The sequence below is a fragment of the Lagenorhynchus albirostris genome, chromosome 19 (assembly GCF_949774975.1).
Source record: "Lagenorhynchus albirostris chromosome 19, mLagAlb1.1, whole genome shotgun sequence".
NCBI lineage: Eukaryota > Metazoa > Chordata > Mammalia > Artiodactyla > Delphinidae > Lagenorhynchus > Lagenorhynchus albirostris.
In genome coordinates, this window is record NC_083113.1 from 8489597 (window position 1) to 8515089 (window position 25493).

A 25493-nucleotide genomic window follows, 5' to 3' on the forward strand; every position below is an offset into this window, starting at 1 on the left:
AGTCACCTTCCACATCGAGGTAAGTGACAGCTCCATCCTTCCAGGTGTTCAGGCCCAAAGGCATGGAGGGGACTTGTGACTCTGTTTGCCTCTCACTATCCGCTGACAGTCCAGTCCGTCAGCAAAGTTGTTGGCTGACCATCAAAATGTATCCAGAATCCGACCACCTCTCATCACTCCCACTGCCACCACCATCACCTGCCTGAATATCACTGTTCCTACTCACCTTATCAGCTTCCCTGCCTCAGCCCTCACCTGCCACAGCCTGTTCTCCACATGCAGCCAGAGGGAGGCTGTGAAGACCTAAGTCCCCTCACGTCCCTCATCTGCTCCAATGCCACCGCCCAACCCCGTACCTGCCACAAAATTCCAAGTCCTCACTGTGGCCTAGACAGACCTGCAGGATCTGGCCCTGTCCCCTGTCTCCTCTCTCCTCCCTCCTCGCTCAAATCCAGCCAAGCTGGCCTAAGGCAGGCATGCTCCTGGCCCAGGGCCTTTGCACTGGTGGTTCTCTCAGCCTGGAATGCCCTTCCCCCAGATACCCACATGGCTCAACCTGATCTCATTCAGGTCTTTGCTCAACTACACAAGGCAAAGCCTTCCCCAACCACCCTTTTTCAAGTTGCACCCCCCTCCCAGCACTCCCACTCATCCCTGCTTTGCTCTCTCCCTCGCCACTCATGACCTTCTTTATAAACGACCTTGCCGTTTACTTTTCTTCTTTATTGTCAGTTGTTCCTATGAGGACGTCAGCTCTGGGAGGACCACGGTGAGTGTCCGCTTACCCTGCTGGATCTCCAGCACCAAGAACTGTGCGTGGCTCATGGCAAGTGCTCAATCAACATTTGTTAAATGAATGAACAAGTGGATCCTGGCCCCTTCGGCATTTTTGTGGTGTATTGGAGAATGCATCTGGTCTCCGGCTGTTTCCTGGGAGACAAACTCTAAGTCCTTGGAACTTCCAGGTGATAGGCTTGTCTTCGTTATTCATAGATGAGGGGCGCTCCCTGACCACACTTGAGTTTACACTAATGAGGGACTCAGGATGGGGGCTGGTCAGGACCAGAAAAACCAGTCATGTGATTAGAGGGTTGGGGCTTGGAGGCACAGGAAGAAGTCTAACTTACCGACCTCTCACCTCCAACCTCGAGGGAAGGGGAGGGAGGCTAGAAATTGAGTTCAATTTCTGTCTCCAACTTCACATGGCTTTTTCCTCTTCTGTCTTCTCCTCTTTTGCCTCTTATAAGGGAACTTGTATTTAGATGTAGGGTCTACTTGGATAACCCAGGATATCTCGAGATCCTTGACTTAATTACATCTGCAAAGACTTTTTCCAAATAAGGTTACATTCATAGGTTCCGGGATTAGGACATTATCTTTTGGGGGCCACGACTGAAACCACTAGTTTCCTCAAAGCTGTTTCTCACCTCTGGAAACAGCATGTGCAAAGGCCGCACTGGCTGTTTCCTCTGCCAGGGATGCTCTCCCACCACCACTTTTCTAACCTAATTAGGTCCTCATTGTCCTTCAAGACCCAGTGCAATCACTAATCACCAGGGAAATGCAAATCAGAACCACAATGAGGTATCACCTCACACACCTGTTAGGATGGCTATTATCAAAAAGACACAGATAAGTGTCGGAGAGGGTGAGGAGGAATGTAAACTGGTACAGCCACTATGGAAAAAGGTGTGAAGATCCCTAGCAAAATAACAACTAGAGGGAATTCCCTGGTGGTCCAGTGGTTAGGACTCCACGCTTTCACTGCCTTCACTGCCGAGGGCGTGGGTTCAATCCCTGGTCTGGGAACTAAGAACCCACAAGCCACGCAGCGCGGCCAAGAACAAAAGAACAACAAAAAAAAGTGTCCATTGGCTAATGGATAAAGATGTGTGTATATACACACAATGGAATATTATTTGGCCACAAAAAGAAGGAAAACCTGCCATTAACCTGGAGGACATTATGCTAAGTGAAATTAGTCAAAGACTAATACTGTATGGTGTCACATATGGGGAATCTAAAAAAGGCAAATTAATAGACCCAGAGAGTAAAATGGTGGCTGCCAGCAGCTGGGAGGTCAGGGAAACAGAGAGTTGTTGGTCATAAAAGACAAACTTTTAGCTATGAGTGAGTTCTGAGGATCTAATGCATGGCATGGTGACTGTATTTAACAAGACTGTATGGTATACTTGGAAGTGGCTGAGTGGATTTTTTTTTTAAGTAATTTATTTATTTTTGGCTGTGTTGGGTCTTCGTTGCTGCGTGCGGGCTTTCTCTAGCTGTGGCGAGTGAGAGCTACTCTTCGTTGCGGTGCGCGGGCTTCTTCTCACTGCTGTGGCTTCTCTTGTTGTGAAGCACGGGCTCTAGGCACGCGGGCTCAGTAGTTGTGGCACGTGGGCTCGGTAGTTGTGATGCACGGGCTTAGTTGCTCCGCGGCATGTGGGATCTTCCCAGACCAGGGCTGGAACCCATGTCCCCTACATTCGCAGGCGGAGTCTTAACCACTGCGCCACCAGGGAAGTCCCGTGAGAGTGTATCTCCAGTGTTCTCACCACAAATAAAAAAGGTAAGTATGTGAGGTGACGGATGTGTTAATTAACTTGATTGTGGTAATCATTTCACAGTGCATATGTATGTTAAATTATCATGTTGCACACCTTAAGAAATAACATTGTAGAACTGAAATATATACAACTTTTAACTGTCAATTATACCCCGATAAGGCTGGGGAAAAAAAAACTCAGTGAAGTGGCACCTGCCTTGGGAAGATTCCTGCCATCTCTGTCGCCTTCACCTCATACACAGACACACACACACACACTCAAGTTGGGAAAGGTGTCTTCTTCAGGCCCCCAGAGTGCCCTGAGCTTCTACCACTGCTATAGTACTGTACCTGTCACCTTAGGTTACATCAGCGTCTTTCAGCCAGAGCTAAGCCTACCTCTCCTCTGCTCACAGATCCTCTATGGCTCCCTAGTGCCCTTGGGACAAATTCCCAACCCCTGCTGACACCTTAATTTTAGTTCAGTGAGACCCATTTCAGACTTCTGACCTCCAGAGTTGTAAGATAATATGTTTGCATTGTTTTATTTAAGCCACTAACTTTGTGGTCATTGTCACAGCACTGACAAGAAATGAATATACCCCTCATCCACTGCACGAGCTCACAAGGCTAAGTTCTGTCTTGTTCATGGCCCTCCCCAGCACCTACAACAGTGCCCCACTCACAGCAGGCACTCAACCGATTTTTGTTGACCAACTGGATGGCTGCCTTAACTAGGAGCTCCTGCCCCTAAGCCAGAGAAGACTGGACCAGAAGTGGACATCTACCCCAGTCTGGCCAATCAGATTTCTTCTCCTGTGGATGTGGCACTAAGTGTCCTCTGTGGTCTGGGCTGGGGCTATAGAGACCTCCTGTAGCTGGCTTTGGCTGGTTAAAGCAACAGGACTAACAGGAAGGTCACTGAGGCAGCCCATGGAATCTGGGGGGAAGTTATCAAACCCCAGAGGAAGTAGAGCCTTCCAGGGAATTTCCTCCAAGACGTTCCTGTGTCTTTCCTGTCCAAACGTCCAGATACTGGGAGAGGTTATCTCTTCTGCCCAGCTTTAGTCAAATACTGACAGGAGGTTGTCTGCTCTCATTTGCCCCAGGACAAAATCAACCTCTAATTAACAGCATGTTTTGTGTAACCATCACAGAATCTACCCAGTGAGGTTGGAATTATTAGCCCCAATTTATAGATGAGGAAACTGAGGCTTAAGAGTGGTGAAGGGCTTCCCTAGTGGCGCAGTGGTTAAGAATCCACCTGCCAATGCAGGGGACACAGGTTCAAGCCCTGGTCCGGGAAGATCCCACATGCCGCGGAGCACCTGGGTCCGTGCGCCACAACTACTGAGCCTGCGCTCTGGGTCCCACGAGCCACAACTACTGAAGCCCGTGCACCTACAGCCCGTGCTCCGCAACAAGAGAAGCCGCTGCAGTGGGAAGCCCACGCGCCGCAACGAAGGGTAACCCTGCTCGCCGCAACTAGAGAAAGCCCACACGCAGCAACAAAGACCCAACACAGCCAAAAATAAAATAAAATAAAAAAGAGTGAAGAAGCTTTCCTAAAGTCACATGGCTAGAAGGATCTGGAATGAAGCAGACAGGCAGATACAAGACCCAAGAAATGACATGACCCACTGAGACGGGACCTGAATACAGCTCCTGCTTGCATTCGGGTTCTCAGGACCTGGGGTTCCCGGCTGTGTATCTTGCCCTATTTTCCATATCTCTGTAGCTTTCCAGAAAATGTCCTTTTACCCTAAGCTAGTGTGTGTGGGTTCCTTGCATCAGAAAGAATTCTCAAACAGTGGTATGCTGGGGTGGCTCGTGGGAACTGTTAAAAATTCAGGAATTTTCAGCCGGTTGTTCAATCATCTGGAGCTTGAAACGGACACGGTGGTAGGAGCACCATGGAACTGGCTAAAGTTACTTAACCATGGATTTTATTTTATTCCAGAGAGCTACTGTATTTTATTTTCACCAGCACACCACAGATCCTGAGGCAATGCAGAGGCAGAGAAAACCAGGGAGCAGGAGCCACTGGATAGAAAAGACCAGAAGAGACAAGAGTCGCTGTGGCCCTGTCCAAAGGTTCTTAGAGTCCCTTGTATCTATTTCACAGACACTGAGTTGTCCTGGCGCCAGCCCATGCGGCTGCTGAGCCTCAGAACTGAAGTGGCCTCAATAGCCCAGAAGTTGCTATTTCCTCCCTTCCTCCCCTCAGAGGCACAGCCAAGATTGGTCAGAGTTTATTGGAACCATAATAAGAGGAATGTTCCAGACGTCTGGCATCGGTTGGGGTCCATCTGTCCTCTGTCCAGGATAGAGTGGGTGGCACTTGGGCAATCAGTCCCCCATGGGCAGCCACAGGGCCTTGGTCCGTGCTGCCCGCAGCCCCAGCTCTGGGCCTGCCCCCTCGGCGTCCTGATCCCAGGCCCGCGGGCAGCCTCTGTTCACCCACACGGGCTTGAGGTTTCCTGCTGAGGCCCATTCCACAAACTGGGAGCCCTGGCGTGGGGAGATGGGGGGGCGTGGTCAGCATTTCCATCGGCTTGGTTGCTAAGCAGCTGCTTCCTTGGCAACAAGGACTATTATTGAGGAGGGGCCTGAAGGCTTGCCTAGGCTCTGTGGCTAGAATGTTCAGCTCCTAGAAAGCAAACCTTCCAGATGCTGAGGGAAACAAGGTTGACCTTTACGGCTATGGAACTTCTTCCCCTTTAACAGCCCACACTCAAAGGAATGGGGCCCGAAGTTATCGTTAACAAGGAGTTCCCATCTGTTACCATCAGGAGGTTTAAGAGGGTGGACTGTAGGCTTCTGACACTGTTGCTAGGGTGTGGTCCTTAGCAATGGGTTGTCCAATGAGATTAGGTCTTTGGGCTAGGCAGGATCTCAGGCCCTTGCTGCTAAAGAGATCCTCTTCCTTAGCAACCAGGGCTGTAAAGGGGCAGGATCTCAAAACGTGGTTGCCAAGGAGTTTCTCCCCCTTAGCAATGGGTGTTCTAAGGGGGTGCAGCCATGTCCCCAGAAAAGGAAGAGTTTGTTGGTGAAGTTTAAGACACTGGAGATGGCAAACAAAAGGTACCTGGGCAGATCCGAAATACCACAGGGCCTGGATGTCCTGGTGCAAGGCCAGGCAGCGGGTCAGGTGGTCCCGGTCTCCTGTCACCACATTCACCAGGCCCCCTGGCAACAAGGTGGCCATATCCTAGGGGATGGGACAGTGGGTCACCCAGGGTTGAGAGGGAGTCAGAGACCCCCAGGGCTGTCGGGGAGGGTGAAGAATGGGCAAATGGGGAGTGGCCATGGGGGTCCTGGAAGGAATGGAACTGCGGTCATGACTGGTGAAGGCTCACAGTCTGGAGAGAACCGTCACTGGGTCTATGAGGAGTGAAGGTTTTGTGCCAGGATGCAGGTTACCATGGTTACCAAGGGGGTGGGGTGAGAGCTGAGCTCCTGCAGGTCTTGGGGCATCTTTCATCCATCTGCTGCTCCACAGGCTGCTGGGAGCAGCAGCAGGCAGGCAGGCGACTGTACCTGGCAGACCTCCAAGGCAGGGATGGGACAGGCCCCGCTGGGCACCAAGACCACAGTGTTGCCGTGGGCCAGAGCAGGGGCCAGCAGAGACACGAAGGCAAGCAGGGGCCACTCTTCCGGGCACACAATAGCCAGCACACCCAGAGGTTCCTGCAGCCGAAGCACGGGGCCTTTCAGCCCTGCTACCTGCAGGGACAGGCAGGAGGTCAATGGCGGGGCAGGGGAGCCTGACTGCCCTCCTTTGGTCTCATGTATCACCCACCCTTTTTCTCCTCTCATTCCCAACTTTGCTTCTCCATAACAACTCCAATCATAAATAATAAAACCAGGTGTTATTTCAGAGCATAGACTCTGGAGCCAGATGCTGGGTTCACATCAGCTGTGTGACCTTGGGTGAGTTACTTAACCTCTCTGGGCCTCAGTTTCCCATCTTTAAAATGAGGATAATAATAGTGCCTACCTCAGAGATTTGCTGTTAAAATAGAATGAGTTAATATGTGTAGAGGTCTCGAAATCTAGCCTATAGGTTTGTGTGTGTGTGTTATTTTAAATTTATTTATTTATTTATTTATGGCTGTGCTGGGTCTTCGTTGCTTGGGCTTTCTCTAGTTGCAGAGAGCGGGGGCTACTCTTCATTGTGGTGTGCGGGCTTCTCATTGCGGTGGCTTCTCTTGTTGCAGAGCACGGGCTCGAGGTACATGGGCTTCAGTAGTTGTGGCTTGCGGGCTCTAGAGTGTGGGCTCAGTAGTTGTGGCGCACGGGCTTAGTTGCTCCTCGGCATGTGGGATCTTCCTGGACCAGGGATCGAACCTGTGTCCCCTGCATTGGCAGGCGGATTCTTAACCACTGCGCCACTAGGGAGGTCCCTCATGGTGGTTTGGCTTGCATTTCTCCAATGACTAATGATGCGGAGCATTCTTCCATGTGCTTATTGGCCATCCATAAGCAAACATTTTCTGAGCCCTTGGCTACACGTCAGACATTAAATGCTCGGTTCACTTAGTTTTCATAACAACTCCTCAAGGTTGGTACCACTGTATAATTGTATATCATTTATGGAGGAAGCCCAGGTCAAATGACTAGCTATCTTTCCATTATCTTTCTATTATCTCTATCCCTGAGTGTGCCCATGCCATTGCTTGAGTCACTGAATCCTCACGTTTTCTTCACTGGACCCACCATACGTTTCAGACCAACCTAATATCTATATTTAGCTGCATATTATATATATAAACAAAACAAAAATCATACCAAACAATACTCAGTGCAATGCACTCTACATTTTCTATCCTGTTGTCTTTTGTTAAAAAAAGAAACAAGAACAAAAATACCAAAGCAGGGCTATGACCCACTAAATTGGTCTTATGGCCCAGTAATAGGTCACTAACAACAATTTGAAACACTACTCTATGAAGTGGGCTGGATACCCATTATACAGAGGATGAAATCAAGGTGTAGACAGGTGAGGCCACTGGGGCCGGGACCCTCAGTCTGGCTCATTCCGGAGCCCCTCCTCTGACGCCACTCCAGACTGCCTGCCCTGTCTGCCCGCCCACAGACCCCTCTCACCTGCAGGGTGCAGCCTTGGGTCTGGATGCGGGCCCCCCATGCCCGAAGCCGCCTCACGCTCAGCTCCACCTCCGCCTTGGCGACCTCGAGCTCCACTCCATGCCTCTCCAGCCTCGAGACCAGGGTGGACTCTCGGCATTGCAGTGCGGCCGCCAGGGCCCATAGTAGGGCTGCTCGGGCCCCTGGCGACTGGCCCACCCAGCTGTGTGTGGACAGGGCACATTGGGGGTTGGTTTCCTCATCCTGGCTCTTTCCAGGTGCCCCACCTCTGTCCACAGCTCCTACTCTGGGGGTCCAGGCCCCATAGCCCATCTGCCCAGGGAGGAGAGTGAGGGGCCAGACCCACATCCCGTCAGCCCTGGGAGCTCAGACTCCACAGCCCACAGTCCTCGGGGTCCAGACCCCATGTCCCATCAGCATCAGCTAGTCCTGGGATTTCAGACTCCCCCCTCTGACACCCCACGCCCCCTGGGCTATCTCATGTGACACCTCCGTTCCTTACCCAGGGACAGCCTGGTGAGCAGCCTCCACGGCACCTCGGATATCCTTGGCTCCACCCTCAGCCACGTAGCCATGGAGATTGCCCTGCGAATCCCGGATGGGCCTGGAGCTCCGGGCCCCAGGAGCCTGGAAACGGCCTCCCACAAAGAGCCCATAGGGGGGTGCTGGGCTGGAGTAGGGTGAGGTGTGAGGGTGGGTGCTGGGGCAGGGACTGCTCAGACCCCATCCCCACCCCACAGGATGGATGGACCACTCGAGCTCCCATGAGCCTCTGCGGGACCCCACATTCCTGGCCCCCTGAGTCTCTGGGAGAGCACAGACCTTCATTTAGCAGACCTGAGACTCTCATCAGGCCTGGCGGGTGGGGGTGAGCCGTAAGACCCAGAATGAAATTCTCAGCAGGACTCAGGGACCCCTTGATGACTCTAAGGAACCTCCCTCCAGTCCATGGAGGAGCCTGCCACAATTTCCCCTCTCCCCTTCCACACTCCAGGAATTCTGAGAGTTGTGGTCCCTAGAACAGCTCACCTAAGCCCTGTTTCAGGCCCAGCTGGTAGGGTGGAGGGAACAGCAAGGCCAAAGGTGTCATAGTTCAGATTCTCCGACAGGTAGGGCAGGCAGGTAGGGGTCCCTGAGGGCCGCAGATACTCATACAGACCCTGAGAGAGGGACAGAGTCAAGAGAACGTGAGAAGGGCACAAGGTGGATGAAGGGGTGGTGATGGGCAGGGAGGGGTGCACTCACATCTGGCCCCCCGTGCCAGGAAGACCCACTCTCCTTGCAGCCACCTGTTGGCACTGCAGGGTCTCTGAGGCCGTGGGCATTGATCCAGACCGTGCCCATCTGGAGCCTGTGGGGAGGAGGGGACATCAGAGAGAAATGCACAAACTTGAGGTGGGGAGGGGTAGTCAGAGAGGCGGGGAGAGACCCAGAGAGAGGGGAAGACATCGAGACTGAAGCTGGGGCCATCCCAGCAGGGCCCCCTGTGTGCCCAGGGGGTGTGAACTGACCCGTAGGCCAGCTCCAGGGCCTGCCCCAGTCTCTCACTCCATATGCTGGCACTGCCTCCTCGGGGCGTCCAGTTGGCCACGGCCAGCGCCTCCTTAGCAGTACGGAAAGGGGAGGCCACGACCAGAGGCCACGGAACCTGGAAGGGATGACAAGGGAGCTCAGGCGGCCTGGCCAGCCCCTCCCTCCAACACCCCACCCACTAGGAGTCCAGCCTACAGCAGTCAGCAGCCCCCAGACCCAGTCCAAATGGTCACTCTGGGGGCCTCTGTGCTGTGCCACCCATGTCCGGCTGAGGATGGGTGGATGGCCTAGGGTCTCTGAGACCCTGAGGGGCTTACCTCTGCCTGACTACATGGAGAGGCTGGAGGGAGGTCAGAGATCAAGGATGGGGGAAAGAATGGGCTGTCTGGAGGCATACTGCCAGCCTGGAAGACCTAGGGAGACAGAGAAATAGATCTGCAAGTTCACTCCAGTCCTCTCCTCCCCAGGGATCCAGGAGTCTGGACCCCAGACCCCTCCTCCCTCAGACCCAGGAGTCCAGCCCGCAGGCCCTCCTTGCTCACACCCCGGAGTCCAGGCCCCCAGACCCATCCCTCCCCAGACCCAGGAGTCAGATCTTGAGGTCCCTCCTCCCCCAGCACCCCAGAGTCTGTGCCCAGGCTCACCTGTGCACCCTGGCTCTGGGCCTCGCGCACATAGCGCTGGGCCAGGTCACGTGCAGCAGCTCCCCGGGCCCCCATGTCCACGGCTCCGTCTAGCCCTCGGCCACCGCGAAGCCGCCCCATCCGCGCCTGGAGCCGCCTCATTGTCTCATCCCACACGGACTCCTGGATGAGAAGTCTGAGTCCCCCCTGTTAGGAAAAGGGAGGGATAGGGTGGGCAAACTCGGAGCCTACGTGGGTGGGTCACATCCCCGCAGAGGGCCAAGCCTGGGGGACATATGTGCACAGATCAGAGGAGGGTCAGGGAGAAGTGGCCGAGGACCAGGAGACTCCCTGAGGCCCCAAACCCCAGGGAGGATGTGGAGTTACAGAAAGCTGGTGACGCAGAGCGAAGAGAGACGCTAGAAAACTAGGACATGGACACTCAGAAAAATGAAGAGTCCTAAAGAACAACAGACACAGAGCCCCCAAGCCTGGAAGCCCAGGAGAGCCGGGAACGTGGAGATTCAGAAACTCGAGAGGATGAGGACCTTCACACGCGATGGTCTACAGATAGGAGTTTGGAGACACAAAGAACTGAAAAGTAAAACAAATGAAGAGACTTCCCTTGTGGTCCAGTGGTTAAGACTCTGTGCTCCCCATGCATGGGACCCGGGTTCCATCCCTGGTCAGGGATCTAGATCCCACATGCATGCCGCAACTAAGAGTTCACGTGCCATAACTAAAAGATCCCACATGCCACAACGAAGATCCCACACGTGGCAACGAAGATCCTGCATGCCGCAACTAAGACCCAGCACAGCCAAATAAATTAATTTAAAAAATAAATAAATAAAATGAATGAAGTCATGGGGCCCCAGGGTCTGGAGACAGACAGGCCCAGCCCCCAGGTCTCACCGGGCTGCGGTCAGACCAGGCTGCATCCACGACGCCCTCCACGGCCGAGTCCACATCCGCCGTCTCCATCAGTAGCAGCAGCGACTCAGCCCCCAGTGCCAGGCCCAGCTCGGGACCCTGGCCCGCCAGGGCCCGCCGTAGGGCACGACCATCCTATGGGACCCATGCAGGGGTCAGCAGCGGGGAGGAGCATTCCAGCCCCCCAGCTGTGTCCAGACACCCTCCCACCCCTGAAGATACCTCGATGGCTCCACAGAAGGCCACCTTCTGGACTCCAGGCTGTGAGGCCAGGACAGGCCCCAGGGAGGCAGGGCCACTGATCACATTGAGGATTCCTGGGAACTGGCCTAGCTCCCCTGCCAGCTGGGCCACAAGGAGGGGCGTCGGAGAGGCTGGGGGCACGAGGACCACCACCGTGCAGCCTGGGGAAGGCAGGCAGCTCAAGGACCCTGGAGTCCAGACCCCCGGCCCCCTTCTCCCTCAGACCCCGGAGTCCCAACCCCCAGCCAATCATTTACCCACAGCCAGGGCAGGGCAAATCCTCCACATCATCTCAAGGAAGCAGAATGTGGGTGGCAAGATGAGACCAATCACTCCTGCAAGAACAAATGAGACTGGCGCAGGCACTGCTGGATGGTGAGGGAGGAGGGGGCTGGGGGCTGGGACTCCTGCTTCTCACCCAGGGGTTCCCAGCCTGCCAGCGCCTCCTCCTGGGTGTGTGCCTGGACTGCATGGTGCTGGAGCAGCTGCTGGGCCAGAGGGACATCCCTGTCTCGAACTTCTCGAATGGCCCGTCCAGTAACCAGGGACTCCAGGGTCCACAGCAGCCGCTGGTGCTTCTGGATCATCTTGGCCAGCCTGTGGAGCAAGCAGGGGGGATGGTCATTTTTTTCTTTTTTCCTTTTCCTTGGCCGCCCGCACGGCTTGAGGGATTTTAGTTCCCCGACCAGGGATCGAACCTGTGCCCCATGCGGTGGAAGCGCAGAGTCCTAGCCACTGGACCGCCAGGGAAGTCCTGGGATGGTCATTTCCCACTGCCCCTTGGCCTGATAGAGTCCTGGAGCACGCCCTGTGTATACCTGAAGTACAATCCCCAGGAACCCCTGGGGCATCAGCACTATTTACCAGTGGTGGAGGGCACCAAAGATGTATGGGAAATGTAGTCTGGTAAACACTCAAAACCTCAGGGTGCTGTGTAAAGATCTTGGCCACCTGTAACCCCCAAATGTGCTAGGAAATGAAAGCTTAGCCTTTAAGTTCAATTGTTCTTTGGGAAATGGAATCTTTGTCTCTAACTTCCCCAAGAATGTGCTAGAAAACAGTTTCAGGAGCTTCACCAGGCCCAGTGAGCTGTTGAGAAATGGCGCCTGGATGAGTCCCAAGGGTATGCTGGGAAACAGGCTTTGTCATTTCTAGTCCCAGCGAACAGTAAGAAATGGATGTTTTAGCTGCTAAAGGCTCAAAGCCATGCTGGGTATATGAGTCTTAGCAGCCAGTGAATTCAGTGGGATATTGGGAAATATAGAGTCTTTGTTCTCAAATCCTTCTCCATCTCCTGGGGTCCAAACCTCAAGTGCATCACCTGGTCAGATGCTGGGCCCGAAAGGCTCCAGGCTGTGTGCTCCAGTTCTCCAACGAGGTCCTGGCAGCCTCCACGGCTCCTGCCACATCCTCCGTCTGTGCCTGGAGGCAACTGGCCAAGTTCTCTCCTGGGGAGATGAATGGGGGGAACCCAGTTGGCAGGTGGGGGGAACCCGTGTCAGAACTGGGGGGGGGCTGACATTTTTGGAGCCCAGGAGCACCCCAAGGCAGTAAAGTTGGTCCCCCTACCCCACACAGGTTCTCAGTTTTATCATCTGACAAATGCAGATAAATCTATATAGGTCTTTGCTCTGACTGCCTCCCACAGGCAAGGAAGGGATTTTAGGAGACAATGACTTCAAAAGTGTTCACAGTGGGCTTCCCTGGTGGTGCAGTGGTTGAGGGTCTGCCTGCCGATGCAGGGGACGCAGGTTCGTGCCCCGGTCTAGGAGGATCCCACATGCCGCGGAGCGGCTGGGCCCATGAGCCGTGGCCGCTGAGCCTGTGCATCCGGAGCCTGCACTCCGCAACGGGAGAGGCCACAGCAGTGAGAGGCCCGCGTACGGCAAAAAAAAAAAAAAAAAAAAAAAAAAAGTGTTCACAGGGACCTGGAACCATAATTAGGAGGACTGTTATTAAGATGAGCCAGAAATCTCAGCCTTCTTCTCCCACCAGCTGCTCCCTGCTCTCAGGGCCCTGAGCAGAGAGAATGGTATATTGTTGGTGGGTACACCTGGGGCCATAGACACCTCTTTCCCATGACTGGGGGACACCGCATACCTGTGATGGGATCCTGGCAAGGCACTGAACTCCTGTGTTCAGGCTTTAACCACCGTCCGTTAACATAGTGACCCAAGTGCCGGTCCTGGGTGTCCAGCCAGGCCTGGGGGAGGTGGAGAGAGTTCGGAAAGGGGTCTGAGAGGCAGCTGGCGGAGCTCTATCCCTACCCAGAGTCCTCTGGGAAGAGAATACCCGCCCCCTTTGCCCCATCAGTTATTTTCCCGTGTAGGAGGAAAATACACATAAACATAAAAAATACATAACATGAAATTCACCATTTTAAAGTGTAAATTCAGGGCATTTTCTAACAATACATTCACAACATTGTGCAACCATCTCCACTATCTACTTTCAGAACATAGGGAATTCCCTGGCGGTCCAGTGGTTAGGACTCCACGCTTCCCCTGCTGGAGGCCCAGGTTCGATCCCTGGTCACGGAACCAAGAGCCCACGTGGCGAGCAGCACGGCAAAAGAAAAAAATCTAGAATATTTCCATCGCCCCAAAAGGAAACTCCATACCCATTAAGAACTCACCCTCCCTTCTCCCCTGCCCCCAAGTCCTGGCAACCACTAATCTGCTCTCTGTCTCTATGGACCGGCCTATTCTAGACGTTTCATATATAAATGGAATCCTACGATACGTGACTTTCTGTGTCTAGCTTCTGTCACTCAGCTTGGTGTTTTCGAGATTCATCCGCACTGCAGTATGGATCAGAATTTCATTACTCTTTATGGCTGTATGATATTCCATTGTCTGGAGAGACCACATTTTCTTTACCCATTCATCAGCTGATGGGCATTTAGGTTGTTTCTGCCTTTTGGCTATCGTGAATAGTGTTGCTGTGAATGTTCACGTACAAGTCTTTCTTCGAATAACGTCTTTACTTCTTTTGGGCATATATCTCAGAGTGGAGCTGCGGCTCATATAGCAATGCTCTGAGTAATTCATGGAGGAACCACTACACTGTTTTCCACAGCAGCTGCATCACTTTACATTCTCACCAACAACATATGAGGGACGTCCTATTGACTTTTACACATGGAGAATGTGAACAAAGGATTAATAAAACTTGTTCTCCATGGAGAAATGACCTTCTTGAATAGAAATGACTTTCTATTTCCCTGGAAATCTGATACAATTCAGTTATATTTCTAGACAATATTGACCCCCGACTGGTCCACTGCACCTGGACTGGGAAAACTGGGAATATACCCTAAATATCCAGTGGGAAGCCAGAACTTTGGGGCTTCCTGGAGTGCTCTGCATTCTTGTGATGGGCATGTTCCTTGCCAGGACCCTTGCAATGCCCATGAGACTGTATCACGTGCTCTTTGGGAGGTGGGGCTTTTAAGCCAGGTGACTCCCATACCTTCCCACATGAGATGGCGTTCCCTCCCACCTCAGCTGTCATCACTCGGGAAGGATGTGACACCCCCCGCCCCCCCACTGAAGACACAGGCCTGATGCTGCCTTGCCAGGTGAAGTTTATTTGGCTGTGAAGTGCCCAACTGAGCTCAAGGTAGGGAGTCCCTGGAGCCTGGGGCCACATGGCCTGGGTTTGAATCGTGGCTCTGAAACTTCCTTGTTGTGCAGTCTTAGCCTGGGTCTTAAAATACCCTGGTCTTGGCTAACCCATCTGGAAGATGGAGATAATCACAGTCTCTCCCTATTTCACATGACAGTGATGAGAATTAAATGGATCCATATGTGTCATAGGCTCAGAACAGCACTTACTTAAGACTTCCTATTCATTTTATCGCATTTCATTCTCCCTGTCTGTTTCCTGTTTCTTTCTCTCCCTGTCTTCCCTAAATCCTTTCTAAATCCAAGACATCTTTTCCACTTTTTCCTTCTGCACACTGGCTTTTGTTGTTGTTGTTTTTGGCCGCTGGCTTGCGGGATCTTAGTTCCCCGATCAGGGATTGAACCCGGGCCCCCTGCAGTGAAAGCGAGGAGTCCTAACCACTGGACCGCCAGGGAATTCCCCAAACTGTTTTCTCTTAGCATCCCTGATGCCTTAGTCTCCTGATTTTTCTCTTACCCTACCAACTGGGCCTCCTCATTTTTCTTTAAAGTAAAAAAAAATTTTTTTTTTTTGGCTGTGCTGGGTCTTCACTGGGGCGTGTGGGCTTCTTCGCTGTGGGCTTCTCTCTAGTTGCGGCACACGAGTGCAGTTGCCCCGTGGCATGTGGCATCCTAGTTCCCCGACCAGGGTTGAACTCGCGTCCCCTGTGTTGGCAGGTGGATTCTTAACCACTGGATCACCAGGGAAGCCCCCCAAATTTTTAAGTGAAGTAAAAATTCGGAAGTTTCAAATTCAAAGATGCCCCCCCGACGGAAAGACACATTTTTGAAATAGTCGGGCATATATGAACATGGGCTGGGCACTAGATAATACTAAAGAATGACTGTTAATGTTAAAACAGCCTGGTGGTTATGTTACAAAATGAGTCCTTACCTGTTAGAAATGAAGATTCAAATACTTATGGGAAAATAACATGACATCTGGGTTTTAAATCACTCCAGGAAAAAAAAGAGAGAACGAAGAGATACAACATTGGAAGAAATGTTGATGATTGTTGACATTGAGTGATGATGGATAAATGGGAGTTCATAATTTAAGTACTCTGTGTGACTTTGCAAAACTTCCCCCCCCAAAGAAAAATAGAACCCAGAAAGAATGTTCCACAGGGTCCTGGCAGGCCACGCTGGTGTGAGAAGAGGGTCCTGGTGGAGACTAGGAACTCATGACTTGTCTAAAAAGACAGTTAGCCATTGGAGCCAGATAATCTTTGTCAGGGTATGTGAGCCAAAGGTTGCCAAACTTTGGATTTTTATTTTCAAGAGAAGCTGGAATCCCGGATGTTTACATGAAATTACTTGTCCACGAATTCACATTTAAAAAAATAAAGTTCAGGCCAAAGAAAACATGTTTGTTGGTTGAGTCTGGCCCACAGATTGTAAGACTGAGCTGGGGGGTGGGGTGGGGGGATGGGGGGCATGGGCTCTGGAATCCCAGGGTTCAGGTTCAAATCTCATTTTCACATTTTTTAAGATGTGTTGACTGTTGGCAAATTACTTACCTCTTTAAGCTTCTGTCTGCTATCACTAAAGTAATGACAATTACTGTTTTGGGGATTAAATGAGATCATGCTGAACACAGAGGCTGGCACATAGAAAGCACCCAATAAATATAAGCTATTATCACATTATTGCTATTTCAGAATAGTCCATCTCTAACCAACCTCCAAGTATGGGAATTCTCTATACTCCATCCCAGATCCTCTTATCTGAGTCTACACTATAGTTCTAGATAATCTCATCATTCCCACCATTCAATTATCTTCCTACTGTGAGGACCCTGTCTCTAGGCCTGAGGCTCAGGCACAAGTAGTATTTGACTCCTGCACATGGCCCAAGGCTTTCCCTCTCATCATCACCATGTGATAACCAAGCCCATAGTCTTTCCCAAACTTTCTGCCACCCTACTCCTCTTGGGTTCACCATGGGGTGGGGGGGAGGACAGAGACAGCCAAACCCAGACCCGAGGCATTGTCCTTGTCCTCTCAATACCGCAAACCCTGTTCCTCCTGCATCTGTGCCTCATCTCTTCTCCATCTCTACAGTCCGCACCAGGCTCTGGTCTCATCTTCTTCCACGTGGACCACTGTTCTAACCTCCTCTTTCCCTCCAGAGAAGCCCAAGCTTCTCACACCTAGGTGCTAGAGGGCCCTGTGAGATCAGGATGGCTCCATGGGGGAATTCTGAGGGGGCTGGGTAACTACACAAAATCCGAGGCACCGAAGTTATACATGGGAACCCCAAGATCGTTCTGGGGGACCCTGAGGGATTACGGGAGCCTTAGGGAAGTTCTGAAGTACACGGAGGGATCACGGGAGCCCCACGGGGTTATTCTGCGGGGTTGAAGGTAATTACAGGAAGTTCTGATGTATTCTGGGATTCCGAGGGTTCCCGAGATTACAGGAACCCCACAAGTATTGACGTGACCCTGACGACTCACGGGGGCTCCGCGGAGGTCTCCGGACGACCAAGGGAGCCCCCCCCAGGAATTCCGAGGGACCCCGGGGGCCATAGGATATTCTGAGGAATCACGGGAAGTCTACGCCCACAGGAATTCTGAGTCCCAGGGGATCACAGGAAGCTCTGAGGCGGCCCTGAAGAATCACAGAAGCCCCTCGGGGGATTCTGCAGAATAGGAGAAGCACCACCTTGAGTTTTGGACCGTGGAACACGACAGCCACTAGGGCTCGCGAGAACAGACTAAAGAGCTAACAGGCAGCAACCGTAAGGGCTCAAGGGAACGTCCTCCGGGGTGGATCCTAAGGAGCGGCGGGAATCACGGGAGCTGAGAGGGGCGGAGCTGCTGAGCTGCCGCGGTGGATCACGGGAGTCCGCGCTCAAAACGGGGCCCGGAGGACTAGGAAGGGGGATGGGCAGCGCCGGCCGGGCAAGCCCTCACCAATGCGCATGCGTGGCTCTCCGGCACCGGTCCGTATTCCAGCGTGGTGAAGATCTCGCAGGCGCGGGATCCTGTGCGCGTCGCAGCCATCACGCTCCCAGGCCGCTTTCCACGGACTGCGGGACTCTCTCCCCAAGAGAACTTCGAGGTCTGAAGGGCGGCACCGCCCCCTCCAGGCCAAAGGGCGGGGCTACAGGAGATAGAGCGTAATCCCGCCTTAGGACCCGGTGACTCCGCTTATAGGTCTGCGCCGGGAAGTGTAGTTTGGAGCATGCGCATTCCTCAAAGCTGGGGGAGTGGGGAACGAAAATATGGATGCCTTCAAATAGGTACGAGGCCTCCAGATTTAGAAGAGTGGCCGTATTGGCGTCTTCCCACCACCCTGTTCGTATTGGAGACCGAAAGTGCAGCTTTTAGCCCGAAATATCTTTACTCGAGAATCTAGTCTACCTCTGGGGACGAGGTGATTGTTCAGAGATCAGAAGGGAGTCCTTTAGGATGGACACTGAAGTTAATTAAGGTTTTAAAAGTGTGCCAGCTTTGCCCAGTAACCTGGCCAGATGTGGCTGTAGGGAAGGAGCGGAAGTGTGGCTTTAATCCATATCGGAAGTGTGGCGTTTAGTGGCTTTCTGGATTAGTTTTGATTGGTTGAGGTGAAGGGCGCGGCTTCAGATTTAGACTAGATTGTTCTGTGATTGGTACCGAATGCGGTTGCAGGATAGATGAAGGAGCGTTGGGGTAGTCGGAAGTTCCTGGCTACGCAGAGACCAGAAGAGTGGCTCTCATTTAAACACTTGGCACATAGGGCTTAGAGGGCATCTAGAGACATTGGCTCCCAAGAGATTTGATGCAGTATCTGACCTGAGTGAAACTGTAGTCTCAGGCCAGATTCTTAGATTTGCGTACAGAATTGTGGGTGTCGGGAGTCGGTTGAGGGCCCGGGAGCAGGCCTCAGAGTTCGGATCCAACCGAAGGTTGTTGCTGAGGACGCCTAGGTCTCTTCCCCAGGGCCATGGCCGACTTGAAGCTGCTGGTACCGGAGGTAAACGAGGCAGAGACGATGAGCGCTGAGACGGCGCGTTTCGAGGAGCTGCTGCTGCAGGTGCGGACTGAACGGACTCCTGGGTCCCTGAGGATTTGGGAGAGAGAGAGAGAGAGAGAGAGAGAGAGAGAGAGAGAGAGAGAGAGAGAGGGAGGGAGGGAGGGAGGGAGGGAGAGAGGGAGAGGGAGAGAGAGAGAGAGAGAGAGAGAGAGAGAGAGAGGGAGAGAGAGAGAGAGAGAGAGAGAGAGAGAGAGAGAGAGAGAGAGAGAGAGAGAGAGAGTGTGTGTGTGTGTGTGCGCGCGCGCGCGCTCAGAAACGGGACTACAGTTCCCAGAATACACTGGCGGCGGGGGTGGTGGTGGAGAAACAGTGCCTACGGGAGTTGTAGTTGCTTAACTACTACTACTGCTAGCTGTTCGCTAGTCTCTGGAAGAAATGGGAGTGGGATCAGGGTTGTCCTTCGGGTTCCTCAAAGTAGGAAGGGGACATAGTATGTCTCATGCCCTGCCTAGCTCATATACGTAAAAATTGCTCACTAAACATTTGAGGAACAAATGAGGGGGTTCTGACAGCACAAACGCCAAGCCTGGACGTTGTTTTCTTTCACACAGGCCTCCAAGGAGCTCCAGCAAGCCCAGACAAGCAGACCAGAATCTACACAGATAAAACCTCAACCTGGTGAGAAAGACAGAAACCCAAAGAGAGAGGGATAGAGTCCCAGAGAGAGGTGGTCACAGACTGGGGGCAGGGGACATAGGGAAAGGAGAGAGGAAGGAGACACAGTAGTGGTGTATAGAGGCCTTGGGTGATGGGAGTGAACAGAAACCCAGAGAGGGCAAGGAAGGGACTGAGATCCAGAGAGAGGAGGGGTAAGGGGGAGGGATAAATTGGAAGATTAGGATTGACATATACACACTAATATATATAAAATAGATAACTAATAAGGACCTACTGTATAGCACAGGGAACTCTACTCAATACTCTAATGACCTATATGGGAAAATAATCTAAAAAAGAGTTATATATATGTATAACTGACTCACTTTGCTGTTCAGCAGAAAGTAACAACATTGTAAATCAACTATACTACAATAAAAATTTAAAAAAAAAAGAGAGATGTGGGGTGACTAGGTGGACAGGACTCAAAGACAGAGAGTCAGAAATCCCAGGGGCAGGAAGGGGAACAGACCCAGAAAGTGGAGGACTAATACTCTAGGAGGGGGACAAATCAAAAGAAGGATGGACACTGAGACCCATGCAGAGACAGATGGTCAAGGACAAACCCATTCCCATCAGGTTTCTGCATAAAGACCAACTCATCTGAAGGGAAAGTTTTCATCAACATTTGTCACTCTCCCTCCATCCCTCCTCCCGCTGACTTGACCGAGGATGAGCTGCTTCAAATGCTGGAGGAGGACCAAGCCGGGTTTCGCATCCCCATGAGTCTGGGAGAGCCGCATGCCGAACTGGATGCAAGTCAGTGCCTTGAGAGGACCCAGGAATCTAGCCCCCTCGGTCCTTTCTTCCCTAGAATCCAGGGCCCAGGACCCTCCTCCCTCGGGACCTAGAAACCTGGCACCCCTGTACTGATCCTTTTCCCCATGGCATATCCCTAGCCTCCTGGGCATCCAGAACTCTCACCGGACAGTCCTGGTTCTGCTCACCTGGCCAGGCTGGCACTTCTCTCTGCCCCACCCCAGGGCAAGGGAGGGCTGGGCAGGTGCTCATTAACTGATCTCCTGGCTGTAGTCCTCGGCCAGCCCTAACCCATCCCTGTTTTCTCCTCCACCCTCTCCTCTGTCTCTGTGTCTCTGCCTTGTCTCACCTCTGTCTCTGTGGAGTTTCTGTCTCTACATCCTTGTGTTTTCAATTCACATATGTCCCCTGAAGCCTCCTGGGATGAAGCTTTGGCCAGTGCCCTGGGGAGTAGGGACTTATCAAAACCCAGAACCTGCCCTTGAGAAACTCTCAGTCATGGGTGAGGATGAAGGAGGCAGATGTGATTTCAATGTGGTGTGACTCTGTGCTGTGCTCGGGGTGGGGTGGGGGGCCTCTTCACTCCCACTGAGGGATCAGGGAAGGCCTCCTGGAGCAGGAGACGTCGGATATAAGATTTCAAGGAACCAGAGCAGTTCATCAGGCCAAGACAGAAAAGAGGGTTCTAGGCAGAGAGGACAGAGGGGTCCAGAGGCTGGAGAGAAATGATTGAATTGAATTGATCAGTAATCAAGAGTGATTGGAAGAAATTTAAAGGGATGAGGTTGCTGGAGAAGTGAACTCTCTCCAGGTGGGAGGGGCAGACCACACAGGGCCTCCAGTGCCAGGCTGAAGGACTCAGTCCTCCCCCTGCGGGTGCTGGGGGGCCTTGGGAGGACTATGAACTGGGGAGGGTCAGGGTCAGCTCTGGGACATGGTGGGGAAGGACCAGAGGGGAAGAGACTGCAGCTGGGAGACGAGGCTGGTGTGAATCCAGACTGGCAGCCGCGTGTCTTGACTTCCTAATGTCTCTGGGTCTGTGGCTGCTATTCTTGATTGTGTTTTCCTTGGCTGTGCCTGGGCCGTGGGGTTCCCACCAAGGGCTGGGGTCTCACCCCCTTTCTCTCCCGGCAGAAGGCCAGGGTTGTACCGCCTACGACGTAGCCGTCAACAGCGACTTCTACCGGAGGATGCAGGTTGGGGGCGGGGCTGCAGGGGAGGCCTGGGCCGGGGCCTCTCCCTCCATCACCCAGCCCTCCCACATCTCTTCTCCCTCTTTCACTCCTAGAACAGCGATTTCTTGCAGGAGCTCGTGATCACCATTGCCAGGGAGGGCCTTGAGGACAAATACAGCCTGCCACTAAATCCAGGTGAGGGGCGGGGCCTGGGCCACAGGGAGGAGCCAAACCTGGAGGAGCTTGGGGGCGGCCCCTGGGAGAAGTGGGACTCGTGTGGGCAGGGATTATATTAGCCCCTGGGCTGTGGAGTTCAGGGAGAGGGATGTGTGAGTCTTGGGAAGGGGGAGAGGGAGCAGGCAGGGGTCTTGAGAGCCTCGAGGGGCGGGGCTAAGGCAGGCACGCCTCCTAAAGTCAAGCTTGGGGGTGTGGTCAGATCCCTGGTATCCTCGGCAGAGGGCGGAGCCTCTCCCATGAGGCTCTCGCAGTGCAAGACCCCCTTCTTCCTCTAGGGGAGGGAGCAAAGGACACCCTGAGCCATGTGACCTTTGATCCTGTGTTCCTTCCCCTCAGAGTGGCGCATATTGAAGAACAGATCTTTCCTGGGCTCTATCTCCCAGCAGAATATCCGCTCCCAGCAGCGTCCTCGGATCCAGGAGCTGGGGAACCTGTACATGCCCGACTCCCCGAGACCTGAGAAAGGGTGGGCATTCAGTGGGCTCCCTATCTCCTGTCTCCCCGACATTCTTTGGAATCTCTCCCGCCATCCTGTAGGTGTTGGTGTCCTGGGGCTCTGGGAACCCAGAGGGAGGAGAAGCAGAACTCCCTCTGGGAAGGTGTCCTGAGGCTGCAGGGCTGGGAGGGAGAAAGAGAGGGAGCGGCCCTGGTAAAGACTTGGCGGCTCTTCTGAGTTCTGGGTCTGGTTCCTCCCCAGCCCTGAGAAGCCTCACCTGAACCTCTGGCTGGAGGCCCCTGACCTCCTCTTGGCCGAAATTGACCTCCCCAAACTGGTGAGTGCACCCTCCACCAGAGTAGGAGAATGAGGTCTGGAAGGGTCGGGGTCTTGGAGGGGGAGTGATGCGGGCTCGTTGTCAGATCTGTGTGAGCCTGGCCAGTGCTGCACTCGGAGCAGGTTGCCTCCTCCGTCCCATGGGGGCCTCAGGCCCACTTCCGGTGCTGTCCTGAGGATGCCCAGTGCGTCGTAAGTGCTCAGTCATAAACCTGTAATTACTGTGTCCCACTTTTTTCTTGGGAGGTGAGACTCTTTAAATATGGTATCCCGACACGCGAGAGTTCTCTCACTGGTCTGTGTTCTTATCGTCCTGTTGCTGGGAAGGGAAGGGTGGGCTGATTCCATTGCATCCCCAGGAAGGCGCTCTGGGACTGTCGCTGGAGATTGGGGAGAATCGCCTGGTGATGGGGGGCCCCCAGCAGCTGTACCATCTGGATGCCTACATCCCCCTGCGAATCAGCTGTGATGAGAGCAAGGCAGCCTTCCATCAGAAGAGAAAGGTACCTGGGGGGCTGGGGGTTGTGGGGAACCAGGGACACTTGGGGACCTGGACCCCTGGGTCTGAGGGGGGAGGAGCTGGGGACCTGGACCCCTGGGTCTGAGGGGGGAGGGGCTGGGGGGTCTGGATCCTGGGTCTGAGGGAGGAGGGGGCTGGGGGCTGGATCCCCAGGTCCTGAACCTCTTTCCCCTTCCTCTCTCTCCTCAGCAATTGATGGTGGCGATGCCCCTTCTGTCCATGCCTTCTTGACTGGGTGTCTCCCTGTGCTTCTACATGGAGGGAAGAGGAGGGTGGCTTCCCTAAAATTGAAATAAAAGATTTTTGCCTTTGTTCTTTGTCTGGCTAGGAGTAAATGGGGAGTGGGAGGGAAGAGGGACATTGGACTGGAATCCCATGGCGGTCGCTCCGCCAGCTCAGGCCTCGTCCTCTCCCCCAATCCTCTCCCTGGCCTCCTGGCCTCTAGTCTCTCCCCTTGTTAGTTTCTCTCAAGGCCCCAGAGCTGCCCTTGCCCCACTCCTGTTCACAGCCCCTCTTTGGCTCCCCAGCGCCCCTAGGAGAAAGTCCAAGCCTCTCAGCTAGCACTCAATGTTCTGTGCTGTCTGGTCGCCTACATGTTCCCTTTTTTTTTTTTTTCCCACCACAGGGCACATGGGATCTTAGCTCCCGACCAGGGATCAAACCCATGTCCCCTGCAGTGGAAGTGTGGAGTACTAACCACTGGACTGCCAGGGAAGTCCCCCTTCATGTTCCCTTGTGGTCTCTTCCTCCCAGTCACTCAGGCTAGTCATACTGAGCAGTGTCCTGACCACACCAGTTTTTCATGCTGTTCCCCTATTTAGTATCCTCTTTTCCAGTACACCTACCCAGGTCTACTCCAGTACCTCTGGTTGTTTGCCCTCACAGGGCACATCTCCTTACTCTACACCCATGCCCTACCCCGACCCTCCCAGTCATCCCTTTTAGTGAGCTTTTCCTGGGAAGCTTTTCAAACTTCAGGCTTTCTTTGATCTTCCCTGGCTGAGTTAGAATCCTCCTCTGGTGGTCCCCAATACCCAGTGATACTCTCATTAGAGCTATGTCCCCTATGGTGTGACAATGCCTGACGCCTAGTAGGAACTCAATAAATATTTGCTGAGTTCATGAATGATTGCCAACACACCTTCCATAGTGAATCCTAGGAGGATAGGTAAATGCAGGAGCCTCAGGGGTAGATGTTGGAAGAACAGCGGGGAGGCCACTGTGGCTGGAACTGAGTGAATTGGGTGGGGAAAGAGGGATTAGATGGTGAGAAGGTGAAAAGGTTTGGGGTTGACATTGAGTAGGGTCCCTTGGGCCTCGGAAATGGCGAACTTGGGCGCCGTGTCCACCAGAGGGCGCAACGCAACTTAAGCCCGTTGTCTCAGAGAACTACAACTCCCAGCGGCCCTCGGAGTAAGCGGCCCTTCAGAAGCAAATGGTGAAGTCCAGCGGCCGCTGGGACTTGTAGTTTGCACGGGAACCCTACGTGGGAGGAAGAACTCATTCCCGGGTCCCGAAAGTGTAGGGCTGGGTCCTCTCTGCCTTCCTCGGTCTCCATGGTGATGGTTCCGGCGAAAGTCCGGGATTTGGCAGCTGCTGGGCCCCCTTCCCACTCCTTCCTCCTCACCATCTGCTCCACCTTCACACCTGGCCCGGAGCCGCGACCGCCGCCTCCGCACCCAGACCGGGGATTCTGTCACCACAGGGTGGCGCGTGTGGACGAATCCGCGGGCTACTCCTCCCTCAGACTCTGGAGTCCGAGCCCCAGGCTCCCTCCTCCCTCTGACCCAGGAGTCCCAGACTCCAGCCTCTCCTCCCTGGCAATCCGGGGTTTTCTCAAACATAGGCAAAATTGTGACACTCAGAGGCCCAGCGAGACAAAGCTAGAGGCTGCAGCGGCAGCGGCTGCCGGGCCACCCCTTCCGTGGCGCCCGCCCGCCGCGCCGGCTGCTCCCTCTCACTCCCTCGCGGACCTGTGTCACATCATGAAAATTTAATCCCAAATGTATTTTTGGCCAGACCCAGGGAGGCAGTGAGGAAAGGAGTACCCTCCTGGGGCCTGGATCTGGCGTCGGAGAGAGGGGCTGGCGGCGAAAGCAGCGGGACAGGACCTGCCAGCGGGCTGGAGACAGGTTGAGGTTCCACCCCAGAGGGGCGGGGCTGGAATTCAGGGGTGGAGTAAGAAATCAGGGGGCGGGGACAGATCCCGGGTGGGGCGGGGACAGATCCCAAAGGGTGGGGCAGAACGCAGGTGCGGGGAGAGGACTCAGTAGCTGGGGACAGAACTCACGGACGTATACCTGGTGCCGATTCCAGGGGGTGTGGGCAAAAATCAAAGCAGGGACAGATCCCAGGGGAGGGGACAGAACTCAGGGGTAAAGAAATATCAAGGGGACACAATTCAAGGGGTGGGGACAGAACTCAGGGTGGGGAGAGGACTCAAAGGGTGGAGATAGATCCGAGGCTAGGGAGGGAATAATGACCAGCAACTGGGGGTGCGGGGAGTATAACTATAAGGGATGAACCCAGATGGGAAGGAAATCGGAAATGAAGGAATTGGAAGGGGAGATGCGCCTAGAGGGGAAATAGAACTGGAGGGACATGAAATTCAAAAGGGGAAAATGGAAACAGGTGGATGGGAGTCAAGGGCGAAGAAACTGGATGGGGAAGAACTAGAAGGGACAATGGGTGTATCGAAATGGG

General features: G+C 53.6%; 2 protein-coding genes and 1 long non-coding RNA gene across 10 annotated transcripts; 2 read left to right on the plus strand and 1 right to left on the minus strand.

Annotated features, from left to right (window-relative positions):
• Window positions 1-187: 187 nt before the first annotated feature.
• On the plus strand, window positions 188-4841 carry LOC132510235 (uncharacterized). The gene is made up of 3 exons (XR_009537253.1): window positions 188-769; window positions 2493-2569; window positions 4506-4841. It is a non-coding gene; the product is annotated as an uncharacterized LOC132510235 (long non-coding RNA).
• ALDH16A1 (aldehyde dehydrogenase 16 family member A1) lies at window positions 4475-17773 on the minus strand. 4 transcript variants are annotated; one of them, XM_060132036.1, is made up of 17 exons: window positions 17569-17773; window positions 13087-13189; window positions 12308-12434; window positions 11405-11583; window positions 11244-11321; window positions 10966-11147; window positions 10726-10878; window positions 9832-10017; window positions 9505-9600; window positions 9166-9302; window positions 8900-9005; window positions 8684-8814; window positions 8157-8324; window positions 7655-7856; window positions 6086-6271; window positions 5634-5756; window positions 4475-5056 (listed from the first exon to the last, which is right to left on the minus strand). In XM_060132036.1, exons 1-17 carry the CDS (start codon window positions 17656-17658, stop codon window positions 4895-4897), a joined length of 2409 nt encoding a protein of 802 aa, XP_059988019.1. In that variant the 5' UTR covers window positions 17659-17773; the 3' UTR covers window positions 4475-4894. The 4 variants fall into 4 exon arrangements, with proteins under 4 accessions (XP_059988019.1, XP_059988022.1, XP_059988020.1 ...); XM_060132039.1 differs by lacking the exon at window positions 17569-17773 and adding an exon at window positions 15547-15579; XM_060132037.1 differs by lacking the exon at window positions 13087-13189 and having other exon boundaries at window positions 17569-17718.
• PIH1D1 (PIH1 domain containing 1) lies at window positions 17585-23101 on the plus strand. 5 transcript variants are annotated; one of them, XM_060132044.1, is made up of 10 exons: window positions 17585-17716; window positions 18577-18670; window positions 19222-19288; window positions 19907-20086; window positions 21221-21282; window positions 21375-21456; window positions 21835-21964; window positions 22196-22271; window positions 22630-22773; window positions 22980-23101. In XM_060132044.1, the coding sequence occupies exons 2-10, from the start codon at window positions 18581-18583 to the stop codon at window positions 23019-23021; spliced, it is 873 nt and encodes a 290-aa protein (XP_059988027.1). In that variant the 5' UTR covers window positions 17585-17716; window positions 18577-18580; the 3' UTR covers window positions 23022-23101. The 5 variants fall into 5 exon arrangements, with proteins under 5 accessions (XP_059988027.1, XP_059988024.1, XP_059988023.1 ...); XM_060132041.1 differs by having other exon boundaries at window positions 17589-17716; window positions 18564-18670; window positions 21393-21456; XM_060132040.1 differs by having other exon boundaries at window positions 17593-17716; window positions 18564-18670.
• The last annotated feature ends 2392 nt before the right edge of the window (window positions 23102-25493 follow it).

Excerpts from the sequence above, each read along its gene's own strand:
- ALDH16A1 (XM_060132036.1), bottom strand. The coding sequence starts at position 17,658 with ATGGCTGCGACGCGCACAGGATCCCGCGCCTGCGAGATCTTCACCACG. Across the intron at positions 9,601-9,831 it reads CCCAGAGCCAGGGTGCACAG|GTCTTCCAGGCTGGCAGTAT; the intron begins GTGAGCCTGGGC and ends CTGTCTCCCTAG. Across the intron at positions 5,757-6,085 it reads CTGCCTTGGAGGTCTGCCAG|GATATGGCCACCTTGTTGCC; the intron begins GTACAGTCGCCT and ends CCCATCCCCTAG.
- PIH1D1 (XM_060132042.1), top strand. Across the intron at positions 19,289-19,906 it reads ACAGATAAAACCTCAACCTG|GTTTCTGCATAAAGACCAAC; the intron begins GTGAGAAAGACA and ends CATTCCCATCAG. Across the intron at positions 22,272-22,629 it reads AAATTGACCTCCCCAAACTG|GAAGGCGCTCTGGGACTGTC; the intron begins GTGAGTGCACCC and ends TTGCATCCCCAG.